At 43.3% G+C, this 17,089-nt stretch overlaps 1 protein-coding gene across 9 annotated transcripts; it reads left to right on the forward strand.

Moving 5' to 3' along the window:
* Positions 1–1,982: 1,982 nt before the first annotated feature.
* Positions 1,983–16,778, forward strand: ZNF639 (zinc finger protein 639). 9 transcript variants are annotated; one of them, XM_084847534.1, is made up of 7 exons: positions 1,983–2,100; positions 3,597–3,732; positions 9,501–10,431; positions 10,546–10,614; positions 11,859–11,966; positions 13,917–14,048; positions 14,919–16,778. In XM_084847534.1, exons 4-7 carry the CDS (start codon positions 10,557–10,559, stop codon positions 16,067–16,069), a joined length of 1,449 nt encoding a protein of 482 aa, XP_084703660.1. In that variant the 5' UTR covers positions 1,983–2,100; positions 3,597–3,732; positions 9,501–10,431; positions 10,546–10,556; the 3' UTR covers positions 16,070–16,778. The 9 variants fall into 9 exon arrangements, with proteins under 9 accessions (XP_084703660.1, XP_084703659.1, XP_084703655.1 ...); XM_084847533.1 differs by having other exon boundaries at positions 9,501–9,762; XM_084847536.1 differs by having other exon boundaries at positions 2,057–2,252; positions 9,501–9,762.
* The last annotated feature ends 311 nt before the right edge of the window (positions 16,779–17,089 follow it).

Consider the following 17,089-nt stretch of genomic DNA (forward strand, 5'->3'; position numbering starts at 1 on the left):
TCAGTGACCGCACTGTCCTGGCTATCAGGGACATTAAGATCTTTCCTGTATAGTTCTTCTGTGTATTCTTTCCACCTCTTCTTAATCTCATCTGCTTCTGTTAGGTCCCTGCCTTCTTTGTCCTTTATCATGCCTGTCTTTGCACAAAACGTTCCCTTGAGATCTCCGATTTTCTTGAAGAGATCTCTAGTCTTTCCCATTCTGTTGTTTTCCTCGATTTCTTTGCATTGTTCATTTAAGAAGGCCTTCTTGTCTCTCCTTGCTATTCTCTGGAACTCTGCATTCAGTTGGGTATATCTTCCCTTTCTCCCTTGCTTTTCGCTTCCCTTCTTTCCTCAGCTACTTGTAAAGCCTCATCAGACAGCCACTTGGCTTTCTTGCATTTCTTTTTCTTTGGGATGGATTGAGTTGCTGCCTCCTGAACAATGTTACGGACCTCCGTCCATAGTTCCTCAGGCACTCTGTCTATCAGGTCTAGTCCCTTAAATCTATTCCTCACCTTCACTGTATATTCATAAGGGATATGATTTAGGTCATACCTGGATTAGCCATTAGCCCAGTTGGGGCATTCCCCCTCAGGGCCGCATCTGCCGACTCTGCTCCACTATCCTCATTAAAACTGCCCCATTGGCATCCACACAGTGGCTGGGATGTCTGTATGGGTGAGCCTGATCTATGCCCATAGGCTCCCCTTCCCCACTACCGAAGTGCCCCCACCCACCCCCCGCTGGGTGGATGACAGTGGGTGGGGCTGCTGGACCTCTGAGTGCAGCCACACTAAGGGGGGATACCCAAAAGGGGCCTGTGCTAGGTGCACGCCCAATTTCAGATTGCACCAAGGGCTGCTGGAGAAAGAAACAAAAGCGGTTGTGGTTTTGCTTAACATCCAGCCTTGAAGAGGAGTTCTGGGAGAGCCCATAACCTGGCTCACTACTTTGTGACATTTTCAATGGTCCTAACAGATGTACAGACAAGGCCTTCTTAACAGGTTGACTTCCTTAACAGGTTGGTTTACATATGCAGCAGGGTCAGGTGCTAAACTCCTGAAGTGGTTACTGTACCACTTCAGACTGCAGGAAGTGGGGATCAAATTTCTGAATGAAAAAAAAGAAAATCAGGAAAGCAGAACAGGGAACATAAGCACATAAGAAGAACTATGCTGGATCAGACAAAGGGTTCATCTAGGCCAGGACACAGTGACCAACCAGCTGTCAACTGGGAACCTACTACAAGCAGGGCATGAGCACAACAGCACCCTCCCACCCATGTTCCCCAGCAACCGGTGCTGGACTGGAATCCACACTCCCCCTGATGTGTGTTTGTCTTCTGTTCAGCTTTATACTTATTGATGTATGTATTATTACATTTTATGTATTAATTACACTTTTTATACCGCCCAATAACCAAACCTCTCTGGGTGGCTCGCAACAATTCAAACCAATTTATGATGTTGTAATAGTTGTGTTCTTTGCGGCTGGCCCTTTCTTGGTTTCATTCCGCATTGTTTTAACGTTCGTACTGTATGCGTTTAACGTGCACCACCCAGAGAACTTGGGTGAATGGGCGGTTTAGGCTGCAATCCTATGCGTGCTGAGACTGAAAAAAGAAAAAGAAAAAAAGTCCTACAACTCCCAGCGTTCCCCAGCCAGCATGACTAGCTGGGGAATGCTGGGAGTCGTAGGACTTCTTTTCTTTTCTTCCTGTCTCAACGCGCATAGGATTGCGCACTGCATTAGCAACTTCAAAAAAAAAAACCCACCTACAGTCTGAAATGGTACAATCCTATCTAGCTACCACCTCAGGATTTTTAGACCCTAAAACTGCTACGCGGGTAGGCCAGGCCCACGTTATTAGCCGCCCCGATCGCCATTTTTATGGGTTGAAAGGCGGGATGCAAATCTAAATAAATAAATAATTGGTCGGGGACGGGGCGACGCGCGTGCGCGCGCCGGCTCCGCGACCCCTCCCCGCCCCTCCTCTTTCCCCTCAGCGGCGCCGGGGCGCGGTGCTGCGGCGTTCGCGCCCGCTTCTCCCGCCCTCCGCGCGCGGCTCCTCTGTTCCGGCGGCGTGTGAGGCGCCGCTTGCGGCCTGCTACTCGAGGTGAGGCCTGCGGACGGTCGGGCGCGGGGAGAGAGAAAGGCGTCCGTCGCTGGCCTCCTGCTTCCCGCGCGGGGTGGGGGGATCCCGCTCCGGGGACTCGCGTCTCTGTAGATGTGTTTCCCCCCCGCAAGCTCAGCGGCGACGCGGGCTCGGTATTCTCCAGCCTCTTTCCCCGCAGTGGCTGGGGGGCGCTTTGGATTTTGTTCCCCCCGCTGTTCATGGAGTTGGGATGGGGAATGGGAATGGCAAGAAAGTCGCTCGCTCGGCCTCCGTCTATGAATAGTGATGATAGAAAGCTTTAGTGGAGAAAGGAGATATTATTGTGGTGTTGTTGTTGTTGTTGTTATTATTATTAACAACAATCTTTCTCCACTAAGGCTCCAGCGTGGATAACCATTTATTATTATTATTATTATTAATGCCGTTTGGTTTTAATTTTTGTGAACCGGCCAGAGAGCTTCGGCTATTGGGCGGTGTAGAAATGAAATGAATAAAAAATAAATACATATTTTAATGGTTATCGGCGGTGTAGAAATGAGATGAATAAAAAATAAATACATATTTTAATGGTTATCCACGCTTCAGCCTTCGTGGAGAAAGGACAATCATCATCATCGTCATCTCCTTTCTCCACTAAGGCTCCAGCGTGGATAACCATTTATTATTATTATTATTATTATTAATGCCGTTTGGTTTTAATTTTTGTGAACCGCCCAGAGAGTTTCAGCTATTCGGCGGTGTAGAAATGAAATGAATAAAAAATAAATACATATTTTAATGGTTATCGGCGGTGTAGAAATGAAATGAATAAAAAATAAATACACATTTTAATGGTTATCCACACTGGAGCCTTCGTGGAGAAAGGACAATCTTCATCATCGTCATCTCCTTTCTCCACTAAGGCTCCAGCGTGGATAACCAGTAATAATAAAATAAATTTCTCCTGTTTCCACTAAGGCTCCAAGGTGGATAAGCCTTTTTAAAAAAGCAACACGTACAAGCCGTTTAAAGCCGCAATACAATCTGTTCCGTTATAGGTCCCGTTGAACGCAATGGGACTCCAGCACTGGAGTAACCATGCAGCAGATTGGGTTGTAAGAAACCACTTTGAAACGAGAGCAGAGCAGTCATATGCATGGTTGGTTACTCAGAAATGAGCCCTATTGTGGCCAATGGAGTTTCCTTCCGCATAAGCATGCATAGGATTGCAGTCTTCAGAGGTAATATCATCTGAAAGCAGGGGGGTTGGAATCAGGGGTGGGGATGGGGGTGACAGACGAAGCCACATTTTCATGGAATTCAAGTGGGCGCTTTCAAAAGGTTATGGGGGAGAGAAATGAGTGTTAATCCTGCCCATGATTAAGGATAAGGAAAGAGGCACATAGGGTGATTTGCTTATCTTTTCCAACAGTCTCTTGTAATCTCCCCTCCCTTTTTGGACCTTTTTAAGGCATGGGCATCCTAACTCCCTTTTCTACCATTTTTTTTTTTTTTAGAGGAGACTTCAGCATGCCTGAGTGCTTTCCTTTCTCATACCCTTCCTCAAGAGAACTGCCCCTTGTAGGAAGATCTGTTGATCTGAAGGGGAAAGTATCAGCCAGATTTCTCTGTCTTTAAAGTAGGTCTGTTAAGGTGGGTGCTCCTTCTGCTATCTATTTTTTTCCTTCCCCCTCCCCTCCCCCATTTTACATTTCCAAAATAAGGTCTGTGGTACATATCTCATCAGAACATGAGATGAGACAGTCCTGAGATGGTTGAATGAACGGTACCACTTCAGACTGCCAGCGAGGGATAACATTTTGTCTCCTGCATAAAAATATATATCCCCGCATGTGGGGAAGCATTCAAAAATGTACCTAGTACTTGATGTGGAATACCCCATACGACATCTCAGGATTCTACTGAATGTGTAGACCAGATCTGAGTGTACTGATAGGGAGGGTGATTTGTTCCTCCAGTCTAAAATAGTCCCATCTCCCTCTTCTCCCTTGGGGTTTTTTATAGACAGGACTTTCTGCAAAGGAAAAGAAGAGATTCCATCCAAATCTCCACATTCTATTTGTGTACAGTGTGTGAGAATTTTTATGTCTTAGGGCGCAATCCTATATATGTTTAGACAGGAGAAAGTCCTACAACGCCCAGCATGGCTGGGGCATGCTGGGAGTTGTAGGACTGCTTTCTGCCTAAACATGCATAGGATTGCACCCTTAGGATGTTGTTTTAAGACAGGCAATGCATCTCTACACACCCCTTCATGAATTCCCTTTTAAAGACTGAGTTTGTGTAATTCGCTTCCTGTATCTGCTTGTTTCCTTTATCTGTGTATATATTATTGCAGGAAAACACTTTTAAGTATTATCGATATGTTTTATTCATTGGTGTCAATTTATGTGTTTCCTGTGTATTGAATGGTAGCATAGCTGGAAGCAGCTGAATCTTTTTAAAAACACATAATTGGAAACACGTACGACTGAAAACACATAACGAAATTGCAAACATGGGGCTATACCCTACACTGCCATTGCACCTCCAGTAGTTCGGTAGTGCCAGTAGGATCTGCCACTAGCATAACAGGAGAGCTTCGCCTATTGGGCAGTATAGAAATTAAATAAATAAATAAACAGGAACTAGCGTTTCTTGAAACAACCCTGGAAATGAGTAGAAACACTCATGGATGAAAAACAGAATTTATTTCACATGTCTGGTACTTGCTTTCTCATTTGTGTGTTTCCTCCTTATTAGGATTAAGCACTATGGGAGCATGAGGGCAGACATGGGCTCAGGGGAGTAGGTAACCATGCAGAGTGCAAAGAGTTACCCACTTTCAGATACATAGGTTCAGACTTGTTTGGTGGGGGTTTTAATGAAAAAGAGCTGAATTTTCAGGATTTCAGATTCTATGGCAAATCTTTTATGTGTGAAGGATCTCAAAGGACAAGGGAATTTTGACCTAACTCTGGTGGCAAGCCCTGTTGTCTGAACTAGGTAACCTAGTGTGCTTTGAAGAACACCCTCACTGCAGGAGACAGCATAGTGAGCGCTTTTGCAAGGAGGGGTGCATAGTAACGCTCCACTTGAGTGTGCATCATCTGCTTCCAGGTAAATGACTTTCAGTTGACTCTGGTTGTTTGTGGGTGTGCCAGAGGCAACACTCTCACAACTGTATTGTCTGATGGAAACAACTCCAGCCAGCCAAAGGTCATTCACTTGCACAGGAATAGTGCACAAGTCTGTATGGGTCAGCTAGAACTTGGTGAGGAAGCCTGTGTCTGAAAGCAGCCTAAGGGCATGCTGGAAGCAGCCTGAGAAAGATCTCAGGAACATAATGGGGGTGTTCAGATGATCACAGGGGGGAAAGAAGCCATTGTGGCTTCTTCCCCTGCACGTGCTGCATGTGCACCCATTGTTTACGTAATCACCTGTGCTGCAACGTGGGTTGGTGTGTCATGTGAACGTGGCACAGCAGGGGTGGCTTCATACCCACCCTACAACCCCTACTGCACATCGTGGGTTTTAGGGTGGGTACAAAGCCAGCTCCGCTGGAGTGCAGGTAATTATGTAAACAACAGGGGTGGGGAGAAGCCATGATGGCGACTTTTCCCCTCGTGATTGTCCAAACCTGGACATAGGCTTCTGTTCTCCTGGTGAAGCACCTAGGGAACATGGGAAGCCAGATGTGCAGGCTGCACCCCAGCTTGCTGGTTGAGTACTTACCTGTGTCAGCAATATGGATTTGTGACAAACCAACACAGGCTCAAAGACCCTGCACATCTGGAACTGTGGGCATGTGAGTTCTAGACTTTGTTCCCAAAATTACAACTGTCTGGGCTTGTCCTTATTCCCCTTTTGGATAATGGACTTCTGTTGAGTGCTGTCTAAAGTGAACATGATTATAGCCCAGTTCAAAAGTTCATCCTTCACATGATTTAGAATTGCATTGAGGGCAGCGAGGAGACAAGCCCATTTGCCTGCCCTCTCCATGTCCCATCGGCCCTCCAACCATTGGAGGGGTAACTTCTGCACCAGGCAGCCTTCTCTACTGTTGCAGGCTTTTGTTGTTGTTCAGTCGTTAAGTCGTGTCCGACTCTTTGTGACCCCATGGACCATAGCACGCCAGGCCTTCCTGTGCTCTGCTGCCTCCCGGAGTGTGCTCGAGTTCATATTCATTGCATCGGTGATGCTATCTAGGCATCTCATCCTCTGCTGTCCCCTTCTCCTTTTGCCTTCAATCTTTCCCAGCATCAGGGTCTTTTCCAGTGAGTGTTGCAGGCTTACCATATGATTTAAAACCCTGATTTTCCAAGATTTTAAATTGCATGCAGAGCCTACGCAAGTGGAGACCACTCCCCACTGCAGATGTTCCGCCCCCAACACATGGAGGGCTGCAGGGATGGGCACCAATGCAGGATTCTAATCACTTGGGGGTTAAACTTCCAAATAGTGCATCACTCTTAAGCTTGGGGAACAGCAGTTGGGTAGCAGTGCAGAGATTTCAAAAGCAGTATCTTTTAAAACAGACAGTCTTGGCTTAAGAGTTGTTACAGTTAGATCGGGATTTCTGCTTTCAGTAAAAAAAACAAATGGAACGATCCACACCAGTGTGAAAAATCAGGTTATTTAGGACTTGAGAATGGTGCAGACAAGAGCAAGATTAATGATTTGAAAATCTGACTACTTGTTTTCACTTCCAGAAAATGGGGATTCAGTGACCCAGTTCTCACTTAATGGTGGCAGATCATAGAATAGTAGGGTTGGAAGGGGCCTATAAGACCATCGAGTCTAATCCCCTATTCAATGCAGGAATCCAAGTCTGAGCATCCCTGACAGATGGCTGTCCAGCTTACTTAACCCAAGATTTGCTGCTGCCGCTTTTTATAATGAAGCTCTTATTGGCTTGATCAGATGTTGTTTTGTGACCTACGAAACCAAACTGTATGGGTTATTAGTGGGTAAACAACCCACAGTTAACCTACAATTATATATGTGGCTTGCCTAAGGCTACCTAGTGAGTTCATGGCAGAGGTGAAATTCATACACTAGACTTAGGGCTTTGTGATTTTAGTTCAGTCTCATTGCCACTATGCTACATCAGCTCATGGGTCACATAAGATAACCCTACTACTACCATGCCTCTCTAATTGGACAGAATTCCCTTGCTGAAATACTTCTACTTATGAGAACACATTGACTCTCTTTACCCTTTTTGCAGCCTGTTGTGCTCTGTCATCGTTCAGGTGGTTGTTCAGTGAACTACCCGTTTTCTCAATTCTCTGGCAACACTTCTGATTTCTGAAACAAGATTTGAAACCCTTTCCTACCCGCTGGCTCGTAGAAGAATTCCACTTCAAGGAAGCTTAGTTTCTCAGGAACTGATTTAAAAACAAATGTGTATGTCTATATACAAGGCAGTGCTTGCTCTGTAAATCTGTGCCTGTGGGACACGGCAGAGAATCTGGTAACCAATGACTGACTATCACTAGTGACGTGGGGCAGAAAATTTTCCACTGCTTTGTTTTTCTGTGGAACATTTTCCATTTAGTAAGTTCATTAGTAACAATGAATGGATGCCAATTACAGCTACAATATTAGCCAAATTTAGCCATTTCAAAGTTGTAATTCATGTTTTTCAGGTGATTATCCCTAGCAATTTTCCAATTTAAAATTTTCCAGAAAACCCACATCGCTGCCTCTTATGCTCAGTTTTTATTTCAGAGCTAGCAGATCTTAGTTATTGTAGTTACTGAGTAAGGTATGGACAATGTACATGCAGTTGTCTGCTTAAACCAGACAGAGGTGTGAAGCATATTCGGGTGTCAGGAGATGGAACTTTCGGGGCCTTGACCTTTCCTGGGTCCTCCTCATGGTTACTATTCAGTATACTGTATGTCATCTACTCCTCCAGATCTCTGTATCTGCTGAAATGTTCAAGATTTACAAAGATGGCAAGGTTAACAAAGATAATCTGTGCACGTTTATACTCCTGAGCTGCATAATGTATTCTAATCTGAATTAAACACTTGGGTTTCTTCTGGTTGTTTATTTTTCCCTCTTGTAGATGCTTCCTCTGTTGTCAGAAAGTATGTAGTTGGCAGTTCTTCAACTGTTTATTTTTATTGATTGACTGATTGCATTTATACCCCGCCTTTTTTCCTCTTGCAAGGAACCCAAGGTGGCTTACATTATCCTCCTCCTCTCCATTTTATCCTCACAACAACAACCCTGTGAGGTGGGTTGGGCTGAGTCTGTGGCTGGCCCAAAGTCACCCAGTGAGCTTCCATGGCTGAGTGGGGACTAGAACCCGGATCTCCCAGCTCCTAGTCCAACACTCTTGCCACTACACCACACTGGCTCTCTGGTAATGAAGAGTCAGTCTGTTAAGTTGGAGGACCTGGGTCTTTTCTTCATATTCTCATTATGTAAATAAAGGGAGGAATGTATTACTACCTAATGTCCAATCTGAAAATAACATGAGAATTGGACCTTGGCATAGTAATTCAGCAATCTATTGGAGGGGGAAATGGCCAGATACAATTTTCCTTATTTATTTCTGGTCACATCACTCTTGATTCCAAAGTTACGTTGCTGCACATCCTCATTCACGCAGACATGCAACTGGAGTGTGTACACGTGTAACAAACAATGTGAGTCTAAGGGGAGCTTTAACCTCAGTTGTGCGCTGCGCATGTACGCTGGGTTTATACACGATGTTGTTACTAAATGGGGAATATCTACTATTTAAATGGAGAAATTAGCACAAACACTGAAAGTCCAAAAACATGTACTTTATTTTTACATCTTTTTGTTCTCAAAAACACACAGGCATATTTGTCACAGAAGAGAAAAATGTCTTGATTAGTCTACCTACCCCCTAGCACATGGGTCAGTTACCAGTTCTGATAAGCCTAGCTTGGGGGCAGGGGAGACCACGATCAGGGAAATTAGTTTTGGACATTATATCACAAGCTGTTTAGGGTACAGGGAATCACTTGTGAGTTATGCATTGAAACTGACAAATAAGAATAAACCAAAAGCAAAAGTTGTGGATCGTTTTTGAACACAACTGGAGAACCCAGCTTGCCATTATTGCCACAGTCACAAAGAGTGAAGAGCTTTTTTATTATTGTTATTTTAAGTGACAGCAGAGATTCTGGGGAAACTTTAACTGTTTGAATTCACTAGAAAAATATCTGCCTCCTGGGGCAACCATGTATTGTTGGAAATGTTAAATTTAAACACGTTTGTGGACTTCATTTTTGTTGTTCAGATACTTTCTTTGCATTGCTGAACTAAATTGTACAGGTGCTGAAGGCCTTTGGGTGTGCACATTTAACAAAGACATACAATAATTAACAGACCACAAGATAAAGAAATGAAATTTAAATTTTTTTTAATTGCAACAGCCTAACTCCTACATTTGAACTGTGGTGCTGGAGGAAAATTCCGAGAGTGCCTTGGACTGCAAGAAGATCAAACCAGTCCATACTCCAGGAAATAAAGCCAGACTGCTCACTTGAGGGAAGGATATTAAAGGCAAAACTGAATTACTTTGGCCACATAATGAGAAGACAGGATAACCTGGAGAAGATGCTGATGCTAGGGAAAGTGGAAGGCAAAAGGAAGAGGGGCCGACCAAGGGCAAGGTGGATGGCTGATATTCTGGAGGTGACAGACTCGACCTTGGGGGAGCTGGGGGTGGCGACGGCCGACAGGAAGCTCTGGCGTGGGCTGGTCCATGAAGTCACGAAGAGTCAGAAGCGACTGACCGAATAAACAACAAACAACTCCCACATATCAGCATAAGCCAATTTAAATAGATAGATCTTCCAACTTCTGAAATTATTATATTGACCAGGTTTGCGCGATCACCAGGGAAAAGAAGCCACCGTGGCTTCTTTTCTCCACCACCATTTGCCTAATTACCTGCGATGCAGCACAAGTTATTGTGTTGTCCGAACCTGGAGAGGTACATGACAGGGGTGGCCTCTACATTGTCCACCAACCCCTACAACAACCCACGGGTCGTGGAGTGATTTAGAAGCTACCCTTGCTGTGCACCTCGCCAGGTTCAGACAACACGATAAGCTGCACCGCATTGCCGGTAATTAGGCAAATCACGGGCACATGGGGGTGGGGAAAAGAAGCTACAGTGGCTTCTTTTCCCAGGTGATCATGCTAACCCGGTCATCGTGACTGACAAACCAGGGCCAGACATTTTCCAAAGATACAAGACCTCCCTGCATTTAGAATGATTTGCCACTAGTGTCTTGGCTTAAGATACAGTGCAAAGATCTTGCTGGCAGTCAGGCTGATTCTGCTGATGCATGGTAGGAGGTACGTAAATAGCTGATTTACATTGTTGGGGGAGCCATGTATGCATATCTCTGTCTAACTGCAAATTAGTGGGAAGGGACATTAACAGCTAAACCTGTCTTCGGATTCTTTTAGACTGAAACAAGATGAATGAGCATCCGAAGAAGAGGAAAAGGAAGACTTTACATCCCTCACGTTATTCAGGTAGGTCAGAAACAGATATGTTTACCTAGTTCGGTGACATTCTGAATAGTTAAAAATTTCACAAGCTAGATTTTGAGAGAGAGAGATTAAAGGAGAGTTGACTTTTTAAAATAAACACCATCTAAGACATATATAATTGGACTACGTGACTCAAAAATAGAAACCTGTGCAGGAACTATGTATATGTGCGCAAAGCATGCAGCAGTTCTGTGCGCAAAGCACATGGCTTTGTCTTTCTCTAGGCACCACCATTGTATAAAATGAGCAAGGGGGCAAAAAGATTAATCCAAATAGCAGTAGTACAATTGCTTCTAAGAGAAACACACTAAGCTATCATTTTTTGAGGCTGTTCACATGACATGAGAGCCCAGCATGGGTTATTAATTAAATCCATGGTGAGGCTGCAGCTTGTGTGGCAGCCGTTTTGAATATGCAACTCCCACTTGGGGGTTCTGTCATGTTAACCTATGAGTGTGATGAGGGTCACGTTAAACAACCTATGAGGGTCATTTTAAACAACCCTCGCATAACCCATGGTTTGTTTTATGTTGTTTAACCCTCATAATACACACTTGCTGGGTTCACGCGACACAACAACCCCCAAGTGACACAGCAGTCCGGTGCCTGCGGGTGCCGCAGCTTGTCATGGGTTAAACAATCACAATGAACCACGGCCTGACTGGGTTCACACAACACAACAACCCACACTCAAGGACCAGTATAAGTTGAGTGTGGGTTGTCACTGAACCATGGGTTGCTGTGTTGTGTGAACCCAGCTGCACTAACAAACCATGGTTTGTTAACCATGAACAACCCACAAAGAGAACCCATAGTTTGTTGTTGGGTTGTGAACCAAGGGGTTGTTTGTAGTTTGTCTAGTCTACTCCTTCTAAAAATGCAAGGTGATAGGATTGGAGGAGGAGTTAAAGCCCACCTCCCCCTAAATCTTCAATGTATGCACACATTTTTAGTTTACAATATTTGTGAATTCCTTTCTTACCCTTAACTTTCTTACCCTTGACTCTTCTTAATCCATTGACTTCAGGGATTTCAACATAAGAAAACAATGAATAGCCTTGATGCTTTGGAATGCACATTGCTGTATAATTTCTAAATATTGTTTTAGTATTAATAACCAGTTCAGAGTGAATCAATTGTGGCACCTATACATTACTTCAGAAGACAGCAAAAGTTTTTATGTGCTTCAGTCAGACATGTAAGTTGATTCTTGCCTTTCTGTCTAGATTCTACGGGTGTCCCGAAATACATAGAGAATAGTGGCATATTTTCTGACCATTGTTACAGTGTGTGTTCTATGAAACAGCTAGACTTGAAAGTGTCTGATAATCGAGGTAAGGTTAAGCACCGCATTACTTCACCCACAGATGTGCGGGGGAGCGGGGGGCTGTTCACATGTCCCGAAAATCATACAGTATCTGTCCACAGCTTACATTGATCTTTCCTGTCTTTACAGCAGATAACGGTATATTGTGGACTGTGCATAGATGTTGCCAGTACACCGGAAAAGGAATAATGTTAGAGCGTATACATTCTTGCCATTTCATGCTTACTCTCCTATCGTTCAGTTTTTGCACTAAAGCCGCTTGTGCAGCCATGGTTGTGCAAAGGGAGAGTAGGCAGATAATTCACTGTAGGCGACCCTGCTCTAAAAACAATCACTTTCTGTTGTTGATGTGGATGAGTTCAGAAAGAAATGACATGGCCACAAATGTTGTTGAAATACTTTTTGCATACTTAATCCCTAGTATGTCCCACTGAAGTTAGTGAGTCTTACTTCTGATTACACACGCAAAGAATTGCACTGTTAGATGATCAGTTAGCTCAGTTTGATATCTTAAAACACAAATTGGGAGGACTTTAAAAAAAGATTTAAAGCAAGTGAACCCTTCTGAAAAATCTGTCAGTCAGCTTATAAGTTGTATATGTGACTATATATATATATATATATGGAATTTAGGTATTTTCATGAAGCTCCTGCAGGACTATTTTCCCTTAAGTAGAAGAGATCAATAATGCAAACCTAGTTGACTTTCTCAGCACCACCTCCAACCCCAGGGTCATTCCACATAGCTATGGATATGAATCCAAAATTGTATAAGTTGTTTGTTTTTTATTTTTTTCTCTTTCTGAGTGAAACAAAAGTACTGAAAGCTGCAATTCTGTGCACACTTCCCTGACAGTAAGCCTACATGAACACAGCGATACTTCCTTTTGAAGAAACATCCAGGTGTATGGACGGGATTGCTTAAGTAGATCTATGTTGCAATCCTATGCATGTTTACTCAGAAATAAGTCTCACTGTGTTCAATGAAACTCATTCCCTAGAAAGCGTGTTTGAGTATTGTCTTGAACAGTTTAGAATGTAAACTGTTTAATTACAACTTTAAGGTGAATTACCATAAACTAGGAGTTGGTGGGCAGTACTGTTGAGCCTCGGTTTAATACTGGTTGTTCTTGAATTGAGCAGCAGAATCTGAAACTCATATCATTACTTTTTTTTTTAATTTGGCAGGGAGGGTAATATTGTGTTGTCTTTATTTTGAGGCAGGACAGTTATGTGTAAAACTTCTCTTAAAAAATCTGCTATAGATGTGCTTTGCACATAACATGCCATGGGTAGTTGAATCGTGGGTTGTCATTACATACGAACCTGAAACCATGGATTAATTATGACTTGTTAACCATAAACCACTCATGAAGAGAACCCATTATTTGTTGTTGGGTTGAGAACTCTGGGTTGTTTAAACCATGGGTTGTCATTAGGTGTGAACCCAGATCTGTGGGCTGTTCATGGGTTGTTTCGCTAAGCTATAGAGGTGGCAGGCAAGAGCAGTCAAAAACCCAGCCTCTCTACATTCCGGTACTACAGTGCACAAAGGCATTTGTGATACAGAGAGGGAGTGGGTGAAGGGGACAGGAACCAAACATTGCAGGAATTGACCAAACAACCAGCAGTTTGCTCAATCGTGTGGCAGCCAAATTATGGGTTAACTTTGGCTAAGGCAACAACCCATAGTTTAATTGTTGTTACATGTGAACTGGTCACACTGACCATGTGCAAATATGTACCGAGAAAATGTTTTAGACTTTTAATCTCCTCCACTTGTTACTTATGTGGGGGGTAAAACAAGGTATTGTTTTTTAATACGATACTACCAGCCCTGAGCCTGGAGGATAGGGTGTGAAATAAGCTCCAAAATATACATTATATAGTACAAGGTTACTGAAAATGTATGAATTGAATCAGGACAAGAACACCAAAACGTCCCTTCTCTCAACAGGTAGATTTCATAATGCAGTACACACCACAGATACTGATGAGGATGGCAGCCCAGTATATGCTGGGACATCTCAGTGGAGTGGAACCCAGTCTAATGTCATAGGGTCACACTTCATGGACCCTAAAAAGAAAGGTAAATGCGAGATGGTGCCAGAGTTGCACATTTTTGAACTCTACTTATGTTTACTTTCCCTCTTCTCAATAAAGAATGTTGAATGTGTAAGAAAATCAGTTGCTAGAAATGTCGCTAATAAGGTCCCTTACTGAGAGTTAAAACTCTTGCAGCCTGCAATCCAGTGTGGTATAGGGGTTAGAATGGTGCGGACCCAGGTTCAAATCCTTAGGTGAGGAAGACCCAGGTTCAAATCCCTGCTCAGCTGTGAAGTTCATTGGGTGACCCTTGGCTAGTCTCTCTCAGCCTAACCTACCTAACAGGATTGTTGTCAGAATAAACTAGGATGGGGGTGGGTGGGGGATGGTCATGTACGTTGCCCTGGGTTCCGTAGTGGACGTTTGGGATAAAAATGTAAGTATCTGCCGATGAATTCAGAAGCATGTATTCAGAGAGCTTCAGCTATGGGGCAGTATGGAAATATAATAAAAAATGAATGAATGAAGCAAGTCCCATTGATGTCAATGAGACTTACACTCAATTTAAGTATGCATAGAATTGCAACCTTAGCAATCCAAAGAAAAAATTTGTCTTGGAAAGTAGCTGCTCTCATTTTGCATTATGATGTACAACGTTTACTATGCAGATAGCTTCAGAATTCCTGTTTATCCTCAAATCATGCCTGTGAGTTAGGCTATTCTTTCCCTCTATTCAGATGAGGAGGCTGAGTTGCTCTTGTACACAATTCAGTAGATTTGAACTAAGGTCTTTCTAGTACAAAGCTAATATGTCTGCCTACTGGAATAATGGCAAAAGTGTGTGGGGGGGAACTCTTGCATCTGCGATTCTTTATCATTTTCATTTTGCATATCTTCCATGTCCTTTTTGTAGATAAACCTGCCAATAATGGGATTTTTAAAGACACATGTGAGTCGCCTATCTTCAGTGACAGCTTAACTGAAGAGGAGAAACCTCTGGACATTCAAACTGTAGAAATTTCCACGACCGAAGTCCAGGCCGTGGAAGTTCATGACATAGAAACTCAGACCATTTCCCCAGAGAAGCTTGAAGCAGAGGATGCAGAGGAAATCGCAACTGAAAGCTGCAAGGTGCTTGAGAAAAACTCTCCTTTGAATGTCACCATTCAGCCAAAATGGCCTCTGCTGCGGGCCAACAGCAGCGGTTTGTACAAATGTGAACGATGCACATTTAACAGTAAGTACTTCTCAGATTTAAAGCAGCACATTGTTCTGAAACATAAGACGTGTCCTGAGGGCAACATCTGCCAGGTATGTAAGGAGAACTTCTCCTCCAAAAAAGTGCTTATTGAACACTTAAAAATCCATGAGGAAGATCCCTACATTTGCAAATACTGTGACTACAAAACTGTGATGTTCGAGAACCTGAGCCAGCACATAGCAGACACACACTTCAGCGATCACCTTTACTGGTGTGAGCAATGCGACGTTCAGTTCTCCTCCAGCAGTGAGCTGTACCTCCATTTCCAGGAGCACAGCTGTGACGAGCAGTACCTGTGTCAGTTTTGTGAGCATGAAACCAGTGACCCAGAGGACTTACACAGCCACGTGGTGAACGAACATGCAGGCCGGCTGATAGAGCTGAGCGACAGCCACAACAACAGGCAGCAGCAAGGACAGTACAGCCTGGTCAACAAAATCAGCTTTGATAAGTGCAAGAACTTCTTCGTGTGCCAAGTGTGTGGCTTCCGCAGCAGGCTTCATACCAATGTCAACCGGCATGTGGCAATTGAACACACCAAAATATTCCCCCATGTTTGTGATGACTGTGGGAAGGGCTTTTCAGGCATGCTGGAATACTGTAAGCATTTGAACACTCACATGTCTGAAGGGATTTATTTGTGTCAATATTGTGAATATTCAACAGGGCAGATTGGAGACCTCAAAATTCACTTGGACTTCAGGCATTCAGCTGAGTTGCCTCACAAGTGCACTGATTGCTTGATGAGGTTTGGCAATGAAAAAGACCTTTTAAGTCATCTTCAGATGCATGAAACTGCTTGATCGTTGTTGTGTGCGTGTGTGGGTTTTCCATCTAGCCCAGAATATTAGAATTTAAGACATAATTTCCACATATGCTATCCTAATGTCAAGCTACAAATGAATTTACTTTATGCCACTGGCCACAGCCACACTCTTAATGGAGCCCTAATTAAGTAATAAACTGTTACTGTTAATAAACAGTAATAAACTTCAGTAATAAACCCTGGCAGCGGTGGTACCCAGTGCATTGCACTGATGGCACACTAGTATCATGGAGTAGTATGAGCTGGCTACAGACCTGAAACTCATCTGCTTTTTTGTGTGCACACCCACACTCATAGTCCCTGACTCCTTCAACTCGTTGTGCAGATTGTTCAAATAATGTTTGGTGCATTTATAAGAACTTAAGTACAATAGATTGTTTCATCTCTGTGTTTTTGGATTTGCTGACTTCAGGGTCTCTGCTGTAACGAGATAAGTGCATCAACATAGCATGTACAATTGATGTCTGAAAATGACATAGCACAAAGCCCTTTTGTACCCAAGGATGGAAATAAACATAAATATTCAGATAAACTTGTACATCATTTGTGTTTGTATTATGATTATTAAGTAAACTTGAGTGGGTATATGAGGTCTTTTTTTTCTGACTTTTAAGTCAAAGATTTGTTGTGCCACTCTATTGGAATGAGGTATATACATTTTGAAATAAATTCGAGATTTGCCACTTAAACCTGGGGGTATATTTGAAGAGGTAGAGAGAATTTTTAGATTTTGGTAGAGGGGAATCTGCACATAGCAGCATTCATTGGCAACGCACCTGAATTTCAGCCAGAAAGGGCCCAAGAATTCACATTTCAGAATGGAAGGAAAAGTTCGTAGAACTTCATGTATTGCAGTTTGAGGGCTGGCATGAAAGTGTACTCTCATTATCACCGTGTAAATGTCAGTAAGCTTGAAAAATAGCTTATGTGTAAGGCTTGCCTTTGCAACTTTTCTGTTCTGTCTTCTTCCACTAATGTTATCCCTCCCTTCCAGAGT

This window comes from Heloderma suspectum, chromosome 3, assembly GCF_057233095.1.
Source record: "Heloderma suspectum isolate Gila_16-S chromosome 3, 16-S_ref, whole genome shotgun sequence".
NCBI lineage: Eukaryota > Metazoa > Chordata > Lepidosauria > Squamata > Helodermatidae > Heloderma > Heloderma suspectum.